This window comes from Panicum hallii, chromosome 4 (assembly GCF_002211085.1).
Source record: "Panicum hallii strain FIL2 chromosome 4, PHallii_v3.1, whole genome shotgun sequence".
Lineage (NCBI taxonomy): Eukaryota > Viridiplantae > Streptophyta > Magnoliopsida > Poales > Poaceae > Panicum > Panicum hallii.
Window position 1 is genome coordinate 2891420 of NC_038045.1, and position 22874 is coordinate 2914293.

General features: G+C 46.1%; 4 protein-coding genes across 6 annotated transcripts; 2 read left to right on the plus strand and 2 right to left on the minus strand.

The window, feature by feature from the left end:
• The first annotated feature begins 1151 nt into the window (after window positions 1-1151).
• On the plus strand, window positions 1152-7270 carry LOC112888916 (auxin response factor 17). 2 transcript variants are annotated; one of them, XM_025955309.1, is made up of 15 exons: window positions 1152-1670; window positions 1788-2112; window positions 2749-2867; window positions 3028-3126; window positions 3221-3277; window positions 3365-3520; window positions 3623-3707; window positions 3795-3885; window positions 3999-4163; window positions 4235-4357; window positions 4626-4701; window positions 4890-5037; window positions 5147-6321; window positions 6498-6688; window positions 6782-7270. In XM_025955309.1, the coding sequence occupies exons 2-15, from the start codon at window positions 2055-2057 to the stop codon at window positions 6975-6977; spliced, it is 2739 nt and encodes a 912-aa protein (XP_025811094.1). In that variant the 5' UTR covers window positions 1152-1670; window positions 1788-2054; the 3' UTR covers window positions 6978-7270. The 2 variants fall into 2 exon arrangements, with proteins under 2 accessions (XP_025811094.1, XP_025811095.1); XM_025955310.1 differs by having other exon boundaries at window positions 1792-2112.
• Window positions 7271-9840: 2570 nt separating this feature from the next.
• LOC112889887 (zinc finger CCCH domain-containing protein 45) lies at window positions 9841-15825 on the minus strand. The gene is made up of 7 exons (XM_025956676.1): window positions 15397-15825; window positions 14575-14958; window positions 13253-13415; window positions 13033-13143; window positions 12183-12251; window positions 11487-11573; window positions 9841-10878 (listed from the first exon to the last, which is right to left on the minus strand). The coding sequence occupies exons 1-7, from the start codon at window positions 15735-15737 to the stop codon at window positions 10114-10116; spliced, it is 1920 nt and encodes a 639-aa protein (XP_025812461.1). The 5' UTR covers window positions 15738-15825; the 3' UTR covers window positions 9841-10113.
• Window positions 15826-16902: 1077 nt separating this feature from the next.
• LOC112890754 (N-alpha-acetyltransferase 38-A, NatC auxiliary subunit) lies at window positions 16903-18328 on the plus strand. 2 transcript variants are annotated; one of them, XM_025957605.1, is made up of 2 exons: window positions 16903-17060; window positions 17691-18280. In XM_025957605.1, the coding sequence occupies exon 2, from the start codon at window positions 17708-17710 to the stop codon at window positions 18074-18076; it is 369 nt and encodes a 122-aa protein (XP_025813390.1). In that variant the 5' UTR covers window positions 16903-17060; window positions 17691-17707; the 3' UTR covers window positions 18077-18280. The 2 variants fall into 2 exon arrangements, with proteins under 2 accessions (XP_025813390.1, XP_025813392.1); XM_025957607.1 differs by having other exon boundaries at window positions 16908-17060; window positions 17688-18328.
• Window positions 18329-18657: 329 nt separating this feature from the next.
• Window positions 18658-22750, minus strand: LOC112890750 (geranylgeranyl transferase type-2 subunit alpha 1). Its single transcript, XM_025957600.1, has 8 exons — window positions 22423-22750; window positions 21812-21971; window positions 21499-21665; window positions 21326-21430; window positions 20028-20813; window positions 19761-19950; window positions 19509-19686; window positions 18658-19281 (listed from the first exon to the last, which is right to left on the minus strand). The coding sequence occupies exons 1-8, from the start codon at window positions 22536-22538 to the stop codon at window positions 18890-18892; spliced, it is 2094 nt and encodes a 697-aa protein (XP_025813385.1). The 5' UTR covers window positions 22539-22750; the 3' UTR covers window positions 18658-18889.
• Between the last annotated feature and the right edge of the window lie 124 nt (window positions 22751-22874).

Below are 22874 nucleotides of genomic sequence, written 5' to 3' on the forward strand. Positions count from 1 at the left end.
CATATACAAAAATAAAATAAAAATGCAAACCAGATTCCCCAGCTCGAGCCATCCCCGTCACGCGGCCGTGGATCCTTTCGATGCCGCTGGAGAACGAGAGGAGGACGAGGAGCGGCCGCCGCCGACGCCGCCGCCGCCCGGGCCTCCCTGCTCTCCTCGTACCGTATCTGTCAGGCGTCGATGTCTACGCGTACGCGATGGGGACGGGCGTCGATGGGTCTCGTCGATCGCCGGGTGGCGGATGCTTCCGTCCCGTTCCGTCCGTTCTCGTCGACAGGAACAGTTCCACTCCGGTCCAGTCCAGTCCAGCGGAGAGGACCGATCGAAACAGAACCGGACGGGGCGCAGCTCGCGACGTCGCCGATCGGCGATCGCCATCGATCGATCCGTCCATCTCGCGGCCATGGATGGACCATGGCCGTTCCTTCCTAGGGTTTTAATTTCTTTTGGGAGCTGCACATGTGGCCAGATTTGGCTCGGTAACCCCGTCGATCGAGAGAAGCTGCTGCTCCTACCATGCTCAGACAGGGACGGATCGTCAGGCGTCAGTGTGGAAGCTGCTCTGGTTTCACTTGCTGCCGCAACCAGTAACCACTCCAACCAATTTCACAATTTACTCCTCGATCCTACAGGGTGATGACCGATGAGAGCTCATGCTCATCAGAGCTCCGTATTCAAGTCAAAAAGCGTCGCAGCAGCAGGGGGGCAAGTCAAGTCCGGTACTGCTAGCACGAGCAGTTAACTCCACTGCTTCAATGAGCATGACACGGGCGGTCAAAACTCGAAGCCCACTGCGTCCGTCACCCCTGCCCAGCTCAGCTCAGCTCTGCGACTTTTACCGTCACTTCAGTTACTCCAGCTAGTAGTGAGTAACTGAGCACAGTACCTGTCAACAGCGTCGCCTAGCAGTCCCAACTGTCTCCGCAGTACACAGGGGTCTCAGTCCGTCACTGTGCTAATGGCCGTTTCCGTATCAGCGCACGCGATTAGCGAGGCTGCTAATCCGCGCTTGCTGTGGTGAAGGACAGCGGGGACGGGACTGATGAGGACGTGCGGTCAGGAGGAGAAGGCGGCAGGCACGCGGGGTACTGTACATGTGCGATTGCACGTCTCGCGCAGAACTAGTAGAGTGGGGAGGACACAGAGAATTGACAAAAATCGCGCATGGGAGAGGGAGAGGGAGAGGGAGAGGAGAGGGGTCGGGAAGAAAGCTGAAAAAGAGGAGCACCACTCGTGGGGTTAAAACCCCGAGAACAAACTTGGGGAGTAGCAGCCGGAGGGAGCCGCCGAGGGGAGGAAGCATAGCAAGCAGCGAGAGAGCGAGGCCGCCAAGCAAGCGAGCGAGCGAGCTAAGCAAAAAAAAAGCATACCGGAGCAGGAAGCGGGAGCACTTCTCCCCCGCAACTGTTTCGGGCTCTCAGCTCCCTCTCCCAGCCGCACGCGCGCGATAAGGGAGGACGAGAGGGAGGGAGAAAGGGAAGGCAGAGCGGCGCGGCGCGGCGAGCGAGCATGCTCCCCAGCGGCGGCGGGCGGATCTGCCGGAGAACGGCGCGGGGAGCGCGGCGCTAACCCGCGGGATCTGACGCCGCGGCGGCTGCTCGGATCGAGCCAGCGGCGGCGGGGGGCGGAGGGACGCTGCTCGGGCGCTGGCGCTCGGCTCCGGGGACGAGGTAACTTGTCCTGCGCATTCCGGCGGCTCCCCTCCGGCCGCCCAAAGATCGCAGCTTTTCGCCGCTCTCTTGCTGCCCTTCCAAGTGACGAGCAAATTTGCTTTGTTTCTCTGTTAGATAGAAGGAAAAGATTGCGCCTGGCTTCGGCTTCAGCTTCGGCGGCGGCGGTCATCCTCGGGTTCCGCAATCGCGGCGCGCGGTGAAAAAAGAAACAGGGCTCGCGGTGGAACTGGGAAAGTGATGGTTTCCTTCGGGAAGGCGCTGTGATTTGGCCTCAAAAGGAGGAATCTTTCCTACGCTCCCCCCTTCCTTCCCCCGCTCTTATACCGCCCTCAGATCGCGGAGCCGGCAGTCTGATTGGTCCATCGGCAACGGGGAACGAAAATGAGGCTCTCGTCGTCGTCCGGCAGCGTCCTCCCGGCTCAGGCGGCTTCGCCGGAAGGTACTTCCCTGCCATGCCGACTCCTCCGTGCTCCGTGGCTTGCTCATTAATGCTTTTAAGTTCATTTCTTCTTCCGTGGTGTAATTTGGAGTTTGTACGGCTGGTGTTTGGTTTTTCTGTCTTTGTATGCGTTGTTTGAAAGCTGCTATGTGGCCGCGTGTGATCCTGCAGCGGCCCATTGCGGCGAGTTTGATTCCGGGCTCCGGAGTGCCGTCTCGATTTATTTTGATGATTTCTTTCGGAGGCAGTGTTATCGTGAACTTGGAAGCAATTTTTCTTTCGATTTTGGACTATTTTTTGGTTCAGTTCTTGCTGTACGGCTGATTTCTCGAGATTGTTCTTTCCCGGGAATGGATTCATAGGTGTTTCCACCGGAATAGTTGGTCGTTTCCATGTAAGATGGAAAAATTGCTCCCCCTTTTTTTGTTTCAGTTGAAGTGTACTTATAGGAGTTAATAGTCATTATTGATTCTCAATTCATTCACTTCGAAGTTTATTTCCTGCCATATCCATCTTCTGTGACCATCTTCAGATAAACATATGAAGATGGTACCAGTTCGTTCTCCCTTGGGCTATCGTTCAATTAAAACTGGGAGCGGTATGGAATCTTCTGCTTAAATACTTGTGCCATTACAGCTGTTGAGGAGCACAAGTGTCTGAACTCGGAGTTGTGGCATGCCTGCGCCGGACCCCTTGTTTCCTTGCCGGCGGTGGGTAGCCGGGTGGTGTACTTCCCTCAGGGTCACAGCGAGCAGGTTAGGGCTAGTATTTCAATCCAGCACAAAAATTTGCATGATCCTGAATCATATACAAGTGCCGGCTTTTTCTTTGTCAAACTCAAAATCTGACTTGTTCTTTCAGAACTCGAAAAATTCTCCCTTTTTTACACAAGTCCTTGGTGAATTTCTGCTGCAGGTAGCAGCATCAACAAACAAGGAAATGGAGTCTCAGATCCCCAATTATCCTAATCTGCCTCCACAGCTTATATGCCAACTGCATAATGTGACGATGCATGTAAGTGTGGAGCCTTATAACACCCTTGTCACATGAGCAAGTAATCTAAGTGTTAACTCTGTGTTAAAGCATCTCTGCTATTCTCTTCCTTCAGGCTGATGCAGAGACAGATGAGGTCTATGCGCAGATGACATTACAACCACTCAACCCGGTAAATCATGGTGTTTCTAACTACTTGTGATTATATGCAGATTTTTCTTGGTGCCCATGAGTAACGTTTTCCTTGCTTTTTGTGCAGCAAGAACTAAAGGACCCATATTTACCTGCTGAATTAGGTTCTGCCAATAAGCAGCCAACAAACTATTTTTGCAAAACATTAACTGCGAGTGACACAAGTACACATGGTGGATTCTCTGTTCCACGTCGAGCAGCTGAGAAAGTGTTTCCTCCACTGGTCTGTGCAGCTCCCGTGAAGTTTCAGCTTATTGTTTGAACTGATTGTGTTACAGAAAGTGAATTTAACCACTGATTGTTTGCTTTTCCAATAACTCTGTAGGATTTCACTCAACAACCTCCCTGCCAGGAGTTGATTGCAAAAGATCTTCATGGCAATGAGTGGAAATTTCGTCACATATTTCGCGGTGAGTAATATTACCCTTGAACTCTGTCTGCTGTGCCTTCTGTGGTAAGGACTGTTTGTAATCTTTTAAATATCATCCTTGATGCAGGTCAGCCAAAGCGACATCTTCTAACTACTGGCTGGAGTGTCTTTGTTAGTGCAAAGAGACTCGTTGCTGGAGACTCGGTCCTCTTTATCTGGTGTGTTCATACTTCCAGTATTTCAAAAATAGTTACTTATGCTCACTTTGTTGTTCCATTCCCATCGGATAGTTTCTTCTTGTTTGTGTTTTTATATCTTATTGTGTTGTCAGGAATGACAATAACCAGCTTCTTCTGGGAATTCGCCGGGCAAGTCGGCCACAAACTGTCATGCCATCTTCAGTCTTATCAAGTGATAGCATGCATATTGGTCTTCTTGCTGCAGCTGCTCATGCTGCTTCAACAAATAGCCGCTTTACAATTTTCTATAACCCAAGGTAGAATGTTGATACTCAATTTGTTTTTTTGGGCATCTCTCCTTCAAATGTTTTAACATTTGTTTTTGCAGGGCAAGCCCTTCAGAGTTTGTCATACCGCTTGCAAAATATGTGAAGGCAGTGTATCATACGCGTATATCCGTAGGCATGCGTTTCAGGATGCTTTTTGAGACAGAAGAATCTAGCGTTAGGAGGTAAGTCAAAATTTGTTGACAACTTGACCTTCTATGTTTTAGCCCTGTGTGAACTTAGCCGCTGCATGAGTTTCTTATAGTTTTCTTTTTTCATCTTCATTTTGCTTGGATGAATTTCCTTCTAGTTGCCTCTGCCTACTTTTGTGCGTTAGTGCATTTGCTAACAAGATATCTGGATTTGGCCATATGTCTATACTTCTTCTTGCCTTTCACTCGATGCTAAACTAACATATAGCAGTCTAACCTGATGAAATGTTCATAATGCCAGATACATGGGAACGATTACTGGAATCAGTGATCTTGATTCTGTTCGGTGGCCAAATTCACACTGGCGTTCTGTTAAGGTATATTTTGGACTTGCGTGCTGCTCTTTTTGCCAATAGTTACTACAAGCTCTTGAGGTGTTGTTCAAGCATACAATATTGCAAGCTATCGATTAGACAAGATTAGTATTCTATACAAGATTGTTTACTCTCACTAGTTCATGCTTCATGGCTTATCATGATTACAAATTTGCCTTTGAATAATTTAGGTTGGCTGGGATGAATCAACTGCTGGAGAGAGGCAGCCAAGGGTGTCACTATGGGAGATTGAGCCCCTGACAACTTTCCCAATGTATCCATCTCCTTTTCCACTCAGGCTTAAGCGTCCATGGCCAACAGGCTTGCCTTCTCTGCATGGTATGAGGTGGAGTTGATGTTTAGCTGGCCTTTGTAGATATGTTTGCTCAAATAATTTCGAAGTATGCATTCTACGGCCAATAACCTTTTGTATGATGTTTATCTGTAGGTGGTAAGGATGATGACCTGACTAACTCTCTCATGTTGCTTCGAGATACTGCAAACCCTGGTTTTCAGTCGTTAAATTTTGGCGGACTTGGTGTGAATCCTTGGATGCAGCCAAGGCTGGATGCTTCCTTACTTGGTCTGCAACCTGACATGTATCAGGCGATGGCCACAGCTGCTTTCCAGGATCCAACGAAGCAAGTGTCACCCACGATACTGCAGTTCCAGCAGCCACAGAACATAGCTGGTCGAGCTGCGCCACTTCTGTCAAGCCAAATTTTGCAGCAAGTGCAGCCTCAGTTTCAGCAGCAGCCATACCTTCAAAACATCTCTGAGAGCACAATCCATGGCCAGGGTCAGGCTGAGCTCCTCAAGCAGCAGATCCAACGCAGCCAATCCTTTAACGAACAGAAGCCCCAGCTGCAACCCCAGCAACAGCAGCAAGAATCACAGCAGCAATCACAGTGCCTGCAAGTGCCTCAACATCAGCAGATGCAACAGCAGAACAACATGACCAACTACCAGTCAGTGTCTAATGCACTGTCAGCATTTTCTCAATTGTCATCAGCCCCTCAGTCTTCACCTGTGGCGCTGCAAACAATACTACCATTCTCACAGGCGCAGAGCTTTGCACAAACGAATATCAGCTCATTATCTCCATCTAATGCCACTGCCATGCAAAATACGCTGAGGCCATTCTCATCAGAAGCAGCTTCTCACCTGAGCATGCCAAGGCCCACTGCAGTACCTGTCGCTGACCCATGGTCGTCGAAGCGAGTTGCAGTGGAGTCTTTGCTTCCTTCTCGGACCCAGGTTACGTCACAGATGGAACAATTGGATTCTACGCCACCTAGTATACCTCAAAGCTCTGCATTGGCACCACTTCCTGGAAGAGGGTGCTTGGATCAAGATGTGAATTCTGATCCTCAAAATCATCTCTTGTTTGGTGTTAGTATAGATTCACAGTCATTACTAATGCAGGGAGGTATCCCAGGCCTGCAGAATGGGAATGATTCAACTGCTATACCCTATTCCACCTCCAATTTCCTGAGCCCTTCCCAGAACGATTTCCCTTTGGATCACACGCTAAATTCTTCGGGCTGCTTAGATGATGCTGGTTATGTGCCTTGTTCAGATAATTCTGATCAAGTGAATCGACCACCTGCAACCTTCGTGAAGGTGAGTGAATATTTCTGTATCGAAGGAATTCATAGACTATGAACAACTGTGCATTGCCACACTTTTAATTATTACATTGTTGTGATAATAATAATTGTTAATTATGTTTTCAAACTTTTACTTTTGGAGCATTATATGGGTATTGATTTGCAAATTTTCTTCCATTTGAATGACAGGTTTACAAATCTGGAACCTACGGAAGGTCGCTTGATATCACTAGGTTTAGTAGCTATCATGAGCTCCGTAGGGAACTAGGGCGCCTATTTGGCCTTGAGGGCCAGTTGGAAGACCCTATGAGATCAGGCTGGCAGCTTGTATTCGTCGACCGAGAGGAGGATGTCCTTCTCGTTGGCGATGACCCTTGGCAGTAAGTTCTCTTGGCTGTCCTAGTGATACCTTCTGAACAATGCCGTGTTACCTTTTCACTCTCCCTTACGTTGGTGTGCATTGCAACCTGCAGGGAATTCGTGAGTACGGTATCCTGCATAAAGATACTCTCCCCGCAGGAGGTGCAGCAGATGGGCAAGCAGGGGCTTGAGCTTCTGAGCTCAGCCCCAGCGAGAAGGCTCGGTAGCAGCTGTGATGACTATGTTAGCAGGCAGGAGTCAAGAAGCCTAAGCACCGGGATTGCGTCGGTCGGGTCAGTAGAGTTCTGAAGAGAGGGCACTAAGCGCCCTCGAGCTTAAGGCTGGCCTGTGACGCATGTTTCCTTCGCATTCCCCGGTTTTGACACTTGAGACCCGGGTGGAACAGAAAGCATCATAAGACTAAAGCCTAGTCGCAAGTTATGTACCATCTAATAATTCTGTCATATGATGTCAACTTCTAAGTAGAAACTACCAGCAGCGCCATTGGTACACATGCCAAAACTTTGTTCTTCCATGGATATACTAATCCTGTGAATGTAGGCTCTCTAATGATCAGCTGGCCAGCTCACTTGTTTACCTACTATGGCACGCACATGCCTATCTTGTTCATCTTCCTGCAGAATCATGTCATCCTGTGGTTCCACTTGAGCATTTCGGTAGCAGCATCCTAACACCAGGGAGGTGTGGTGGTCCTGTGTACTGCAGCAGCATGACAAGTGAAACGTGCAACGTTGCAAGGAGGGCACCCAGGGCAGTCTGGTTCCAAACTGCTTACTGCTCGAATTGGTACCGGTAGTACAAACTGAAGAGCATTCCTTTTGCAAAGGATTCCTAACGATTGCATAAAGATGTCAATGGGTACCCGTTACCCGACGGGTAAAAATACCATTAGGGGATGGGTATGGAAAATTTTTGAACCCATGGGTATAAAAATGGGTATGAAGTTGTACCCAATGGGTAAGATGGGTATGAGTATAGGAACCAGGTACCTATACCCGTTTACCCATCCACCCATTTATTTTTAGCCCAGATGTTAATTTAGCCCAACAAATCTAAAAAAACTGGCCCAACAAACCCGAATATAAAAAGAAAACCTAAACCCTAACCCACTCGGCCACTCCCCTGCCCTGCCCCTGCCTGTCCGAGCCCGACGGCTCATGGGTCACGGCGGCACGGTACCCAGCAGGACGCAGCTAGCCGCCGGCCGCCCGCCGCCCTCGAGTCCTCCACGCAGCCGTCGGCCCGCCACCCTCGAGTCCTCCACGCTAGCCGCCGCCCGCCCGCCGCCCTCAAGTCCTCCACGCAGCCGTTGGCCGCCGCCCTCCATGCAGCCGTCGACCGCCGCCCTCGCCGCCCTCCACGCAGCCGTCGCCCGCCGCCTCCTCACAGGCACAGGAAGCCGCCGCCCTCGACGCAGCTGCCGGTTGGGCGCCCTCCAGGAAGCCGCCGCCCTCGGCCTTCTCGCAGGCGCCAGGCGCCCTCCCCGAAGCGGCCGCCCTCGGCTAGTCGGCCTACTCGCAGCCGCCGGCCGCCCTTCCTGAAGCCGCCGCCATCCACGCAAGCCCCGACCCAGCAACAACATAACCATGGATTTGAACCTTGAGAACAGTGATGCCGTGGACATATGGACATGTTTGTATTGATGGATTCTTATCTTTTAATATGATTTAATATTTGCTAGTTGCTACAATATGTATACTGTTACTTGCTCTTGTTGAATTATTTGCTGTTGTTGAAAGTTAAATTTGGCGGGTATGGAATACCCATAGGTACCCGTTACCCAAATGGGTAAGGGTATGGGTAGGTTTTCTACCCGCAGCAGGATATGGGTACGGATACGGGTATGAGTTCTCCAGATGGGTATGGATTTGGTTTAGTGGTACCCATGGGTTTTATACCCGTTGACATCCCTACGATTGCATTGCTTCCATATCATTAGTAGTGTCCAAGGTTACTGTTCCTTTTGCTGGCATTGCCAGTGGGCCACTGCTGCCAAGATCAGTAGAGAGAAAAGCTAGTAGTCCATGTCCATGGATAGGCCTCACCCAGGGGCAGAACAGAACGGAAGAGTCATCCAAATCCCAACCCTTTTCCTCCTTGGATGGAAGGAGAGGCATCATTTCATTGGGACAGTGACTTTGGTGCAATGGCATTGGCATTGGCATCCATCCCCATGTGAGGTTTGGGTCCCCATCTGACCTGACGCCCTGGCCTGATCCCCACACGCGGCCAGTGATGAATCGTCAAGACTCGGCCAAAAGGAAAATGAAGGCGGATCGCGTTGCCTGAGCCTGGCCTCCCTTTTCTCTGAAGGTGAGTCAGTGGTTGAGCGAGCGCTCCAGACTCTGAATGTGAATGCGATGCTGATGCGCCTCTCTGTCTCTCCATCCATCACACAAATCCATTTCATTTGTTCAGGCCATTATTCAGGACCCATCCATCGATCCCTCTCTCATGTGAAAAACGCTGGAGAACACACACAGATCCTCACTTCCTTTTCTGTGTGACTGTGACGAGGTGGGGCCGGGGGGGGGGGCGTGGGGGAGAGGGTTGGGGGCGGGCAGCAGTAGCCAGCATGTGGAGGGCAATGCAACACGCCAGCTACTCCTTTTCCTCTTCCGTCCCCGATCGGCGGTGGCCGCTCCACGGCCATGATTCCTCCGTCCCCGTCGGATCTCCGGCCGGCCCCGCGCCCGGATCTCGTGCCCGGTCGCCGTCCCCGCCGCACCGCCCTTCCTTTTCACGGCACTGGCCTGGGAGAGAGACACAGGGAGCCTGTCGGCTTCAGCAGGTGACCCGGCCAGGTGAAAACGTGTGATCACTCTCGCCCGGCGGTTGGTGCCGAGGAATCTCCCTATCCGCCGTTGTTTCCTCGTCGGCGGGCCGTGGACAGTGGCTAGAAGATAATTTAACCTACGCCGGCGGCGCACCGCTTTTATCTAACTTTTCCACAGCGACCAGACCACCGCGGCAATCACGGTTCAGAGGACAATAGCGCTGCGGCCAGGGTGCAGCCATTTGCAGCCTCCTCTCCTAACCGCTCATACTGGTAGTAGTACATGATTGAACCCTAACCTATATGTATAGATGAATAGATCATCCTCATGATGTTGTACACTATACATGGGTACATTATTATGATAAAAACAGATTAAAGAAAAGAAGACACATGATCTATGACATTGTTATTGTACAAATTTCTGACTGACACTGATACACCACAGGAATTATCTCAGCCTGCCAAAATATAGGCTTTACGTCTTTGCCGCCTGAGCAAAAATACACCACAGCATGCAGTTGCACACAATCCACATATTTCACTACTTTGGTTCTAATCCTCATAAGATAAGAGTTCTCGGCTCTGTTTCACAGGTAGCGCTATCCTATCACGTAACAGCATGGAGCTCAGCCGCTCCGCATCGCTCTACCGTTTCCTTGACCGCCTGGGGGCTGCTTCCTCTTCGCTCTCGCTGTCATCATCCCGGAGGGCGTTTCTGCCGTACCTGTCACCGGGCTGCGATCTGGCTCCCTCAGCTCCGGAGTTCCCAGTGTTCTCATGGCCCCTGCTCCCCTGATCCGATGCCGTCTCGAACCTGTCGCCACGGTCGCCGCCCGGCCTTCTCTGCTCCCGCTTGCCGGCGCGGTTGTTCGGAGGTGGAGGGGGCATGAAGGGCGCCATAACCATGGGGCGGTTAGGCCGTCCAGGCCCACCCATTCCCATGCCTCCCATCATCGGGCCACGGCCGGGGCCCATCATCATGTCAAGGCCTAGGGGGAAAGGCTGCGGTGGCCTGCCCGGGAAGGCCATACCAGGCATAGGGCCTCTAGCAAAGTCACCAGGGAACCTTGGGCCGCCAAAGGGTGGGAAACCACGCGGCATGCCGAAAGGATCGGGCATGCCGAAGCCGCCGCCAAAACCAAAGCCGTCGCCAATCATGTTGGGGGGGAAACGCCCTCCCATCATTGGCCCACGCGTCATTGGCATTTGAGGCGGCCACATCATCCCCCTTCCTCTTCCCCTCCCTTGAGACTCTTGGCCGCTGCCTTCTTCCTCCTCCTCACTTTCCTCTTCCTCCTCTTCTTCATTGTCATCAAACAGCACAATATCTTGATTATCAGCTGCCTCGTCAGCACTGACTCCCTTTGCCTTTTCTTCTTCTCTCTTAGCCTCTGCTGCAATTAGCATAGCCTGAAGCCACATTAAGAAAATATCAGCCACAAGATATGGACATCATATCACTCAACAAATGAAAGAAGAAAATGACAATTTATGGTTACTAAAAAAAGGTTGGACCAAGTAAACACAAATGGATCAGGCCTTTAAAAGAAGGGACCAATCATGATTCGCCTGTATGTAACACAATATTTTTCTTTAAGCAAAATAGCACAAACACCGACCACGGATTTGTGCACTGTTGCTTGTAGAAGAGAGTGTATATGCATTGTTAATCCTTATTCCATAAAGAGTATATAATGCGCCATTATTAAATTGTAGTCTATATGAAAGAAGGTGCAATTGTCTTCGTTAACATAAACCTTTAGTGTAAAGAAAGATTGTAAATTTTGGTAATATCTTCCACCCCTTTCTAAAGCAACCCTGTTACGTAAATCTTATCTGCACATAACATATGATCAATCACAATCATGATTGAATCAGGAAACTAGTTTAAAAACATTGAGTTAAAGTCCCGCAACATAAAATCAGGGTGCAATGATAATGATATGCCCACCAGTAAGAAAAAGGGCAAGGTAATGGGAACGCCCACATGATAAATAAGCAAGGAATGCATAGCCTACCGTAAGTTCACTGTCTGGCTCCAGATAAAGCAGAGAAGCCAACTGCTCACCAATGAAAGGTTCTAGTTCCTGGCAATCTCTGCTGATCTGCACTAGTCAAAAGTGAACTAATAAGCAGTTAAATCCTGGAACTTTTGAGAAAATAGATAAACCAAAGTAAATAATATCACTTTGAGAATCTAGTCAATCATCGCCATGAGCATACCACTAGAATTTGTTACTTATTCTTTCTGTCCTACGGCAATATCTCCTTCCAGCAAATTAATTTCTAGCCAGTGTTTAATCATTATATAAACAGTGAAAATGTTTGAAGTTTGAACTTAACTAGAAGTCAACCAGCAAAGCATGAAAGAATATAATCTTTGTGGTGAAATATAAATCTAGAGAATGGTGATGAAGAACGATGTGTGTCTGATTTATAATGCAATAAGGGACCGGACAACTAAAAGTTAAAGCAAAGTCAGCTCCGTCTTTCCAGGAAGTTTTGACAATTTCAACATTGTAATAAAGAAAAATCAAGGTGGAAATATATTTGTAATACGAAAGAAGACAGGCCATAAAATATAAAGCTATGTAAATAAGCTGAACAGATAACTTTTACACCTTTCTCCCCAATTTTTAACATAAAAAACATAAGGCGCCAAATTTTCAAGGAGCCAAGGCCAGCAAACACCTGAGACAAGGTGATCCACATACCTTAACAGGGAGATTATCATTGTATGGATTTCGGAGATGATGAGTTTTCTGAAATGACAGTTCACAAAGCTGCAGTGCAAAAACTGCTGTAAGTATAGACAAATTAATGATAGAAGGCGTATGTCATATGCACTTGCAAGAACTAAAAATTAAGCTAGCTATTCATCTGTGCAATGAGCATATGGCAGATCCAAATTTTGATGTACAGGAGAACAGCACCCAACGGGCCGACACTTGAAGGCATTAATACAATATTTTCAGCTTCTAAATAAATTGCCTGGGCCTAAAGCACATCTTAACCACAAACTCAAGCTCCACATCAATATACAATAGATTGTTTGGTTTGAGGAATCAGCTCATCTAAATGGAATGGTCCACCATGGGCTCGTCCCATGAATTTTGGTGGGACGAACCCATTAACCTAACCATGTGCTTGTGAGTAATGAGGTAGTGATGGATTAGCCCATTCCTTTCCTCGAACCAAACAAAAAATTGAGGAGCGAAGGTGATGGATCGCCTCATTCCTAAAACCAAACACCCCATAAGTTTCTCACTTTCTCTCAATGCTTGCATGTTTGTAAACTTCAGCTTGGCTATTTGAGATGGGTCACCCAGAGGAAAATTAAGTCCAGACCCCCTTGGGAACAGAGTGGGAGTTGCACAGATAAATAGGTGGACAGAAAAGACAGCATTGCTGTCAATTACTGAATCAAAAAGTACAGCATACAAATATATCAATGATGTGAATTTATAACCATATGTGCTTATCAGCTTCAAAGCTATGTTTCATTATCTTGAACTGGAAATGGCCAACTACACAATCAGAGCAGGATCAGCAAGAAAAGTGCACCTTAAGCCACTGCATAGAGAAGTTCCGACCGTAATGTGCTGTTCCATGAGCAGATTTCCAATTTCCGCCACCAATGTAGCCACCAATCCTAGAAGTCATCTTTGCACACCCCTTGAAAAGCATAGCATGAGTTGATCTAATAAGTGGATGTGATCTAATAAATTATAGCATTTTCAAGGTTGGATCAAAGATAAACAAATACTGAGCGTAGCATTCTTACCTGGAAATGGCGAGTTCTATTAATTGAGAATATTAAAATAACATTCTCAGTGGATTCAAAAGCTTCATTAAGTTTAGCCTCGTTACTCCTCTGGGTGGCCCAAATTCCCTGCTGAACTGATATTTCCAGATTCTCCCGATTGCAACTTTTAACAATGAAGTACCTGATGTTTTACATTTACCAACGCAAGACTCAATTAGAGAACCATTATTACATAGCACAGCTGATACCATGAAAGTATTGAATAAAACTTCTAACAGAACATGCATTACGCTGCAGGTGATGTTATTACTATCGGCACAAGATTTTTACTTCATAATAATTTAAATTGTATAAAGTAAGTACTGAAATCACTCAGCCAGAAGGATAGGCAGAAAGAAGTAATAGTTGACATATAACCAAATAACCAGACAACAGGTGAACCCACAGCACTGTTATTCATAAAACTAACTCTAAATTTGAGTTACATTTCAACAAGCAAATGGGATCACGCCGTCACGGTGATTACATATGTAAAACAAAACAGATATTTTTATTCCTTCCTTGTAAGTGATACCTTAATAACCCAATAAAATGTGGAGGGGAAATGTCTGTTTCCCAAGTACTGTAGCACCTGAATTACAGATCCATGAAATTTAGACTGCACTAAAGATATCTGAAAACCTACAGTCGAGGGTTCAATTTAGACTGCAAAATTTTGGCGTCAACAAATTCCTATAACTAATAAACTATAGTTTCATAGAGTTGCATTGAAATTTGAAAAAAATACTAAACAAATACAAATTCAGTGTACACTGCACATGCCAATAATTATGCGTATTGCCTCCACGGACAGCAGAGCATGCTCAATACCATGGGTACAATATGGCCTGGATCAGACTATATGTCTCCAAAATCAACCATTCATGCGATTCTCGCCATCTCATGTGCTAGTTGAACTTCCAACCATGAAATCCGTTTATACAAACAGTAAACTCTTAGCAAACTTTAGTTACAAAAGCTTCTTCTACTGAAGAGCTAAATCTTGTGGAGCATCAGATAAGTAGCTAATACACCTATCTTTAATCTTTGTAATCCAGAAAAGCAAGAACAGTGCTAGCTAGCTTATGTATTTAAAAAATGAACATGACTACAAACTTTTTTTTCCTGTCAGTCAGTATAGCGGCAATTAGCTTGAAAATAAGTACAGTGTATTAAAGAGCGTCAAATCATATAACATGGTATAGAGTTTAATCTTATACGCTATTGCAATCAAAACTATGTACGGTGTTTTCACAGAGTTCTAAAAGCTTTACAAGATTGACTAGAAACTCCACACACACCTAGATGGCCCTTGTGGAAGCGGTGTTGCGATTCTAGTAGTTTGATGGCCATTTGAAGCACCTTGGACCTGGTCATTTGTATTTGGCTTATGCTGCTGCTGTGGTGGCTGTTGATTCGCCATTTGTGCTTGTTGTCCACCAGTTGGTGGAGCCGTAGCAGTAGCATTTTCTGCCACATTTTGGTTAGGCAACCCAGAACCCTGTGGATATTGAGGTCTCTCACCCTGCTGGTTATAGTTATTGTTTCTATTCTGACCATATCTGTTGAAAGAGCGCATCTGCAAAATCTTCTGTAGAACTTCCTCAACAGGAGGCGGTGGCCCAGGTAGCTTGACATGCTTGTACCGGCAACTAGGGCCATTGGGACAAAACCCCATCTTGTACCTACAAAGAAGCACAAGACAACACAGAATCAGATGTGACTAAAGACATTAAGCAATCATTCTTCAATTTTAACGATGACAGAATCATTCTTCACTTTTAAAATGAAAGCACTACATTAATGCTTGGTGTTACATATACTGAATCCTACCAGCTTCTATAAGTGAAATTACCAAATTGATTCCCATTGAATTGAATCGAACTACATGTACCAACGAAAGACTATGACTGACCCAGGGATCATGATTGCCACAACCTTAAGCCCAAACCAACAAACAATCAGCACGAATTGGGCATTTTAGTTCGAAATTTTCAAAACAAGTAAACAAATTTCATCAACCACACACACTACCAGGCCCTTAAAAGCCACATCTTTCCCATCCCAAACGCAAAAATCAACGCTGGGAAGCCGAACAAATAGGGCTGGATCAGAGATCTCACATGTTGCACTCCTTGACGTCGTCGTACGAGTGCTTATAGGCGCAGTCGGGCTCGCGGCACTCGCCGAAGTCCCGGAAGAAGCGGCAGACGGGCATGCGGGCCTTGTCGAACTGGTGCAGGAACCCGCACGCGTCGCCCTTCATGCAGAGACCGCGCAGCCAGTGCCGGCACACCGTCTGGCGGTAGCTCCCGCGGCCGCGGCCGCGGCCGTGCATGCCCGGCCCATCGCCGCCTCCGCCGCCACCCGCGCCAGGGTCCGCGGAGGACGGCACGGGGCCCCCGACCGCCGGGGCGGAGTCGAGGCCGCCCTCGAAGTCGAAGCTCAGGTCGCCGTCTTCCATGGAGATTAGGGTTTGGGATCTTTCTCCGATAGTAGGCGAGGGGGAGAGAGGACGACTGTGGAGGAAGAGTAAATAAAATTGTTTTGGGATTTCTCTATCCACAAGAATTAGGCCTCATCTGGCACGGTTTAAATCAGCTTCAACTTCTTCACTGTTCATAAGCCGGCGAAACTAAAAAAAAACTAATATCGTTAATTTGAATTTTATTTCAAGCTAATATTTCAAAAAAGTTTATTTTAAACTGAGACCCGGTAAAGCCTGTTGTTTTGACTTTATTAGCACATAAATAATAGCGAGCCTGAAGCAACTGCAAGTCATGTCTTTCATAAAAAAATTTCAAGTCATATTAAATGGATTTTTAGTTTGTCATCCCGGTATTTTTACCCAATTGATATAAAAATCATATTATTTAAGAACATTATTTCATAATATATTTCACCTATCTACCGTCGTCTTACGGCTCATCTACGCACATTGTATCTTACTTTTATTTGTGTATAACAGCACAAGCAGCCATGCTTAAAGTATATATGCACAGAATATGGTAGCTAGAAAGATATTCAACTTAGATGTGCTTACAACATAAGCGGTCATGCCTAATGCGAATTTCAAAAGATGGTAAGCGGAAAAGGTATTCACTTAGAGTGCATACAACAGAAGTAGTTGCGTCTAAAGTATATTTCAGAAGAGGGTAAATGGAAAGGCATTCACTTAGATGTGCTTATAAGGAAAAAAAAATCACATTTATATTTGTGGTATTGATTATTCATCAAGATTTTGATCAGCTAAATTTTCCACTTTTGCAAAAAAGGATTTTTATTTTTTCTATCATATACATTTATATATCATTAAATTGCTTTCATGCCCAGAAAATTTGATGCTAAGTAGAACTCGAACTATTTTGATAATTGTCTATGGCAATTTTTTCTTAACTAGTCATTTGGGTTGGCATGCTACTTGCACTGAACACTGTCCGCCTTTAACATAGTGGCTCATCAAGATAACCGTCATCTTGCTAGCTACTATCTCAATCAATCACAATAAAGGAAGAAATAAAAAAGAAGAACACAAATAAAAAAACTAAATTAGGCCTTTCTCGCGCTCTGGCCAAACTGGGCCTTCCGCTCCTGCTGAACGACGCGGACGAACTTGTGGGCCGTCCGACTTGGAAACAAACAGAGTAACACACATCATCCACGCCTTCTCTTCTCTCTCTGTCTCGCTCGCTCTCGGGCTTCCTTTCTTAGCGGCGACGACAGGGCGAGTGGCGCCGCCCGCTCAATTCTTCGTGGGCGCTTCGCCGGCGACGAACATCCGACAGAGGTATGCCGGCCCATTACCTTCCCTTCCGTCCTGCTGCGCGAAATCGAACACCCAAACCCCTAAAGTATGGTATTTGTATTCGGATCTGACCGTGATTTATCTGCCTTGTATGAGCAATCACCAATCAAATCCAAAGTTTTCTAACTCCTCGTCAGTTACTAGCGGATTCCTCTTATCCAGGGGCCCTTCCTGCTGTTCTTGCTCGGTTCGACTAGGCTCTTGCTCTTCAGCGTGCGCAAGATCGATCAATATTCAATAGTTGTCATTGAAACCATAGGACCTGGTAATCAGCTATTAGGTGGCCAGCCTAGTTCCCCACGCTAATTCAACCAAGGAAAAGTAGAAAAATTTGTTGCCTTTACTGAAAATTCTTGATCCGGCGTCGATGTGTGGTGTGATATTGATTATTTACAGTTTCACAACCTTCTGTGCCATTTCATATCCATCAGGATGCTTGAAGCGAAACTGGCATGAACTATTGTTCAGTAATGCTGCAAACCTGAATCAAGCAATTTTCCTTGCTGCTTACAGTCATAACAGCTGTCAATTTTCCCTTTCAGCAATTACCTTCTTTCTTTTCGACGTGATTTAATCTGTTATCTGCCACTGATTATGGAATGCTTCTAGCAGAGGGAAGCCTTAACACAATGGAAGGATCATCGGTGCCATCTCAAGCTATCCCAGTTTCCGAAGATGATTATTGCAACAGCTCCAGTGCGCCTGCTGATGCTGCTGGCAGCAGCTCACCAGCTGTCGCCAAACTCCGGAAGCTGCTGTTCCGGCAAATGCTGATTGGTGTGAATGATGGCCGCTACTTCCTCGGGTTGTTCCACTGCATCGATAAGCAAGGGAACATAATCCTCCAGGATGCCGTGGAGTACCGCAGTGCCCGCCATTCTTCACCTCCGACAGAGCAACGGTGCCTGGGGCTCATCTTGATCCCTGCCGCTTGCCGCTCGTCTTGCCAGGTCGATTGCTCTATTGAAGAGAAGATGTCGCTTCTGTGTTTGGAGTGAATGGTGCTTCTGAAGATGTAATGCTTTCCGGGCTACTGAGCAAGTGAGCATAGATGAACGCTTTGTATAAAGTTCTTATGTCTTGCTGAGACATGTGCAACCAATTCTGTAATCTGAGAGGGGCCCTGCATGTTCTTGTTGTATTAGCTGACATCTTTGAAGAACGCTTTTCAAGAATTGTTTATTTTGAAACTTTTAGGGTCATTTTGGAGTTTTTTGAGGTATGAATGATTAGGTGCACGTGGGAGTATACAAGAACATCTCTACTATGATGGAGAGTCAATACTACAATCTTTAGTTACTTTCAGAGTTACAGCTATCATAAAAACAGGAGGTACGAAAAGCGCATATTAACAGAAATTACAAATTGATGTACTAATGAACCCTGGGCCTGCAATGGTAGAAGCAAGAGCCTCTGCCAGGGTCTTCTTTTAAAAAAGAGAAGGGTACAAATCAATTGCATTCAAACTCCCAAAGCTTAAGTGCAACAGCATTGATGGATAACCCTCAGCCAAGGAGCAACCTCACTGATACAAAATGTGATTAGTAGCAGTGTAGCAATGTTCTGTTTCAAACTAACATATCTGAATCATTCAACTTGCATTGAAACGCCTTTTTTTTTTCATTGTATGGTCTATGACAGTTCATTCCTGAAAAATCAGAACTCTGTAACACCATATTTGGGTCTCAGATTTGCTTAAATAAATAAAGCAGTACATATGGAGCAAATCAATGGCTGCTACCAAAAATTAGTTTACAGCATGAACTTTGACACTATCCAAGTTTGCACAACTCGCAAGTGAAAGCCATCAATTAATTGGCACACTCGCCATTGAGCCATTTTAGAGAAGGAATGAGCATCGTGACAAGAGTTCTGAAGTCCACCTTGCTTGCTACTGCATTACCTTTGATATCAAGCTGTGCCAACTTCAGAGATGCGAAGAACAGTATGGCGTCCCAGTATTCCTCCACATTGATACTTTTCTTCCGGCACTCTTCAAAAGCTTCACATGCTTCGACTTTGTGTGAGAAAGGAGATGAACATATATAACGTGTTGTGTCAATTGAATGAGCTCCAATCTCGTTGAAAGATAAATCCAGTACTTTCAAAGAAATTATCTTCGTAAGGGGTTCAAGTGCTGTGAAACTACTGATCTGGTTGTTACTGATGTTCAAGGACACAAGCTGCTGCAAAGCCTCCAAACCTTAAATAAAACAACAAAAGTTAGCATTTTTAAGCCATTGCTCCGTAAACCTAATCAAGCATTAGCCAATGACTAAGCAAATTATCAAAGCAAGTAGTTTAATATACCTATCAGTTCTGCAATTGCAGTTGAGAAGCTAATTTGCAGGCCTTGTTACACTGATAGTATCAATAATGATTTTTTTTCTTTTGAAGTAGACATAAGAGTTACGCTGGTTAAATGCTAACCTTCAACTGATCTAAGACTGTTATGGCTTAGGTCCAGAACTTGAACCCATATCAGGCGTTCAGCAAATCCAATGCGTGTTAAAGACAATGAGCAAAGTTGCACATGATTCAGCGGAACCAAATTTGGTTCAACCTTAACTGAACAGTGCTTCATGAAAGTCTCCATGTCACAAGTTAACTGCATGCAAAAGTAAAGTTAGACAACAACACATTATCCCTTAGCAAAGTTTCTTCAAAAAATCTTTATGCTACCTTATCCATTAGTACCAAGCTCCGTTCATCCTCATAGTACCGTTTATGAGATGGATCCAGGCGAATTAAGTCACTTAAGTACCCCATTGCCTCTTCACAGTATCTCTTCCTTTCAATGAGAGATCTCCCACGGGACTTTATTGCAGCACAAGCAAGCAATAGCCGGGCTAATGTCAACTTCACAAACTTGCTGGAAAAGAGAGTATGTTATGAGAATGGATATTATATTTATGAAGAAAAAGCTTCAGAACGAATTTAGAGCCTAACCTATTATCATCAGGTAATTCTCTGAAAAGGTCTATTTCCTCAGATAGTCTTTCAAAATGCCAATTTGAATCCTCTTCGACCAAGGCACTAGTGATCTTTAGCAGATCAAAAGGCATAGATTCAAGGTTTTCATGAGGCTGGAATGACTCTGAGCGATTCCAGGAAACTGGCTTATCAAACAGATCTATATCCTGGGCTTCATCGCTGATCAATTCAATAGTAAATGTCAAATGCACAGGACAATTGTAGGTAGAGCCACTTCTAGACACAATGTCATCTGAGCAGGGTATGCTCACGTCAACAGAATATTGCTGTGAACTGCTACATTCATTTGCAATTTGAAGATACGTTGCCCAACAGTTAGAATACCCAGAATCTGTCACTGAAAGGGCCCTCCAGCAAATATCCTTACCAAACTCCAAATCAGATTTCAACTTCACACTTGATTGATTTAATCCTTTGACAGGCTCATTAAAATAGAGAACGATGGGTACAGTCCTTTCCTTCAGGGAGTGACACCAGATGGATGATAGTATGCTCTGCTCAACTTTTTCCTTGACCAGAGAGGAACTGAGCTTTGCACCATTACAAGGCCATGAAGCAATCAGCTGTGGGTTATCTGGAGTAGATGTTTGAGCTAAAAGCCAGAGGTGATAGAACCATCCGCTTTGGTCACTTGGATCCGTGAAAAGAGCTTGAGTGACAAGTTCAAACTCCTCAGAAAAAATCTTCTGCTTTGATTCGAAACCTTTGCTCTGTTGGATTAGTAGATTGGACAGAAGTATACTGAAAAAAATGGTGAATTAGAATGACATTGCAGAAAACATATAGTTAAAATATAACTACAAAAACTGCAAGTAAACATAATATTGAGAAACAAATAGGACAAAGTCAAAGCAATCAAATCACGGGGAGTAAGCACATCTTCAGGGTATCAATTTTCACTACGAATTATAAGAAACTAAACTCAGCACATTTTCATTTGCTGTTTAACATCTTATGCACTCAGATTGCATTATAGTGTCGGCTTAGTTGCCCAGTAACTTGTGCTTAGTTCACAACAGCCAAAAGAAGCTTAAGCTGGAGCACATTACATTTTTCACTGAATTGGATGTCATTAGTTACATTTGTTTCATGACCCATACACTGACATTTAGATATAAGTTTAGAATAGCTCCTAGCATCACCACATGGACATGTGAAAATTCTGAGAAAGCATTAAGAAAGATCATCCATGAATGAATTACAATTGTATGACTAACATTTAGAAAGAATGACCATAAATAGCAATTGTATACCTACGATTGTGCCATGCTGAGTAATTACTGAAGTTGTCACTGATCTTATCCATAGTGTACTTAAGCTCTTCCTCATCTGGCACCCCCATGAATCTTGCAAGGAACCTGATCAAGGGGGGTGAATGAGCCCAAGCAGATGATGTTAACTTTACTCGTGAACAACAGATACCAACCTTCGGTAATTCCATCCATGGAAATTCCTGGCATCTACCTTTAATAGTTTATCCAAGAGGCCAAATTCACGCTTGGAATCCACTGGGGCTAGCTTTTGGTTTAGCAACCACTTCCGGTGATACCAAGCCCCATAGGACTTTGGGTTCTGCCTTAAAGCAACCTCAACCTTCAAAATTCCACATTTAAGTGTCATTCGAGCAGTCAACTACATGGGCCCTTGAAACGACTAAAGCATAAAAAACACAAGAGAATTGGCATTTCTTTCTCCATGCTCAAATTTACTGATGAGTGTTGACAGGTCAGCGAACTCACCACTCTGAGCTCATCGTCGACGGCAGACCTGATGGCCTCTGGGTCAGAAAGCTCCTTGATGTTGTGCTGAAATGCAAGCTTCCGGTAGTTCCATGCAGTGTAGGCCTCTGGATTTATCTCGAGCAGCTTGAAGCTCAGCCCAATTGCCACTTTGGTGTACCTACAGGCCACAGCCATTGTTCAAATAAGTCAAGTGTGTTATTAAGCACTACTTTGGAAGCCTGAATTCAGGATCTTTTGGGACGTTTGCTCCAATGATGATAAGGCAACATGGTGAAACTGCAACAGAGACGTGACAATCAAATCTCTCCTTTTTGTATGACTGATTAAGCAACCGATAGTTTGCTACGATACGAATCACGGCAGGAAATGAGAACATCCAATCAAACAATAAGGCAACCCTGGGTCACCCCAGCTTCAAGAAAGAAGCAGCATGAACAGGAAGGAAGAAGTAAAAAATTGCTTCTTTCGTCCAAGGGAACAATCTCCAAGCCAGGAAAGCTAATCGAAGCTCTATCTATCATACTAGCCCTACAAGTCGCTAGAAGCGATCGGTGCTAGACGGAGCAAGGAGAGGGAGGGAGGAGGGTGTAGCGCTGGCGACGGCTTACGTGCGGGAGTGGTGGTTCTGCAGGACCTGGGCCTGGAGGTCCCGGAGCTTGGCGGCTTTCGCTGACGCCGCCGCCTCTTCCTCCGGCTTGGCCGGGCGCCGGGGCCGGCCGTGCATCTCCTACTCCCTCCGTCGCCGGTGTCGTGTTGAGGAGGGGGTTTGGATCTCGCGGACGGGGGAGCGGCGGTTCACGCTTCCAGGTAGGGCCCCTTCCTTTTCTCCTGGGACTAAAGTAGCAGCAGCAGTAGGCTAGTCTAACTCGTGTAGTCGTCGTGTCCTGGGTTACTTGGCTTGGGCAAGCTGGGTTCAGAATCGTCCGCACCCGCGCTCCCGGCGGCCGCCGCTGCCATTGCCGCCTCGCCGGGCACTCCTCACCTCGACGGCGACTGCTACTCCTACAAGGGACCCGGGCACGGGTCTGACTGACATCTGATTACACAATCCTCCTCAGAT

Excerpts from the sequence above, each read along its gene's own strand:
- LOC112888916 (XM_025955309.1), top strand. The coding sequence starts at position 2,055 with ATGAGGCTCTCGTCGTCGTCCGGCAGCGTCCTCCCGGCTCAGGCGGCT. Across the intron at positions 3,708-3,794 it reads ATTTCGTCACATATTTCGCG|GTCAGCCAAAGCGACATCTT; the intron begins GTGAGTAATATT and ends TCCTTGATGCAG. Across the intron at positions 6,322-6,497 it reads CACCTGCAACCTTCGTGAAG|GTTTACAAATCTGGAACCTA; the intron begins GTGAGTGAATAT and ends TTTGAATGACAG.
- LOC112889887 (XM_025956676.1), bottom strand. The coding sequence starts at position 15,737 with ATGGAAGACGGCGACCTGAGCTTCGACTTCGAGGGCGGCCTCGACTCC. Across the intron at positions 14,959-15,396 it reads GACGTCAAGGAGTGCAACAT|GTACAAGATGGGGTTTTGTC; the intron begins GTGAGATCTCTG and ends GCTTCTTTGTAG. Across the intron at positions 10,879-11,486 it reads AGCCAGACAGTGAACTTACG|GCTATGCTAATTGCAGCAGA; the intron begins GTAGGCTATGCA and ends ATGTGGCTTCAG.
- LOC112890754 (XM_025957605.1), top strand. The coding sequence starts at position 17,708 with ATGGAAGGATCATCGGTGCCATCTCAAGCTATCCCAGTTTCCGAAGAT.
- LOC112890750 (XM_025957600.1), bottom strand. The coding sequence starts at position 22,538 with ATGCACGGCCGGCCCCGGCGCCCGGCCAAGCCGGAGGAAGAGGCGGCG. Across the intron at positions 20,814-21,325 it reads TCAGCATGGCACAATCGTAG|TATACTTCTGTCCAATCTAC; the intron begins GTATACAATTGC and ends CATTTTTTTCAG. Across the intron at positions 19,282-19,508 it reads CAGTCTTAGATCAGTTGAAG|GTTTGGAGGCTTTGCAGCAG; the intron begins GTTAGCATTTAA and ends GTTTTATTTAAG.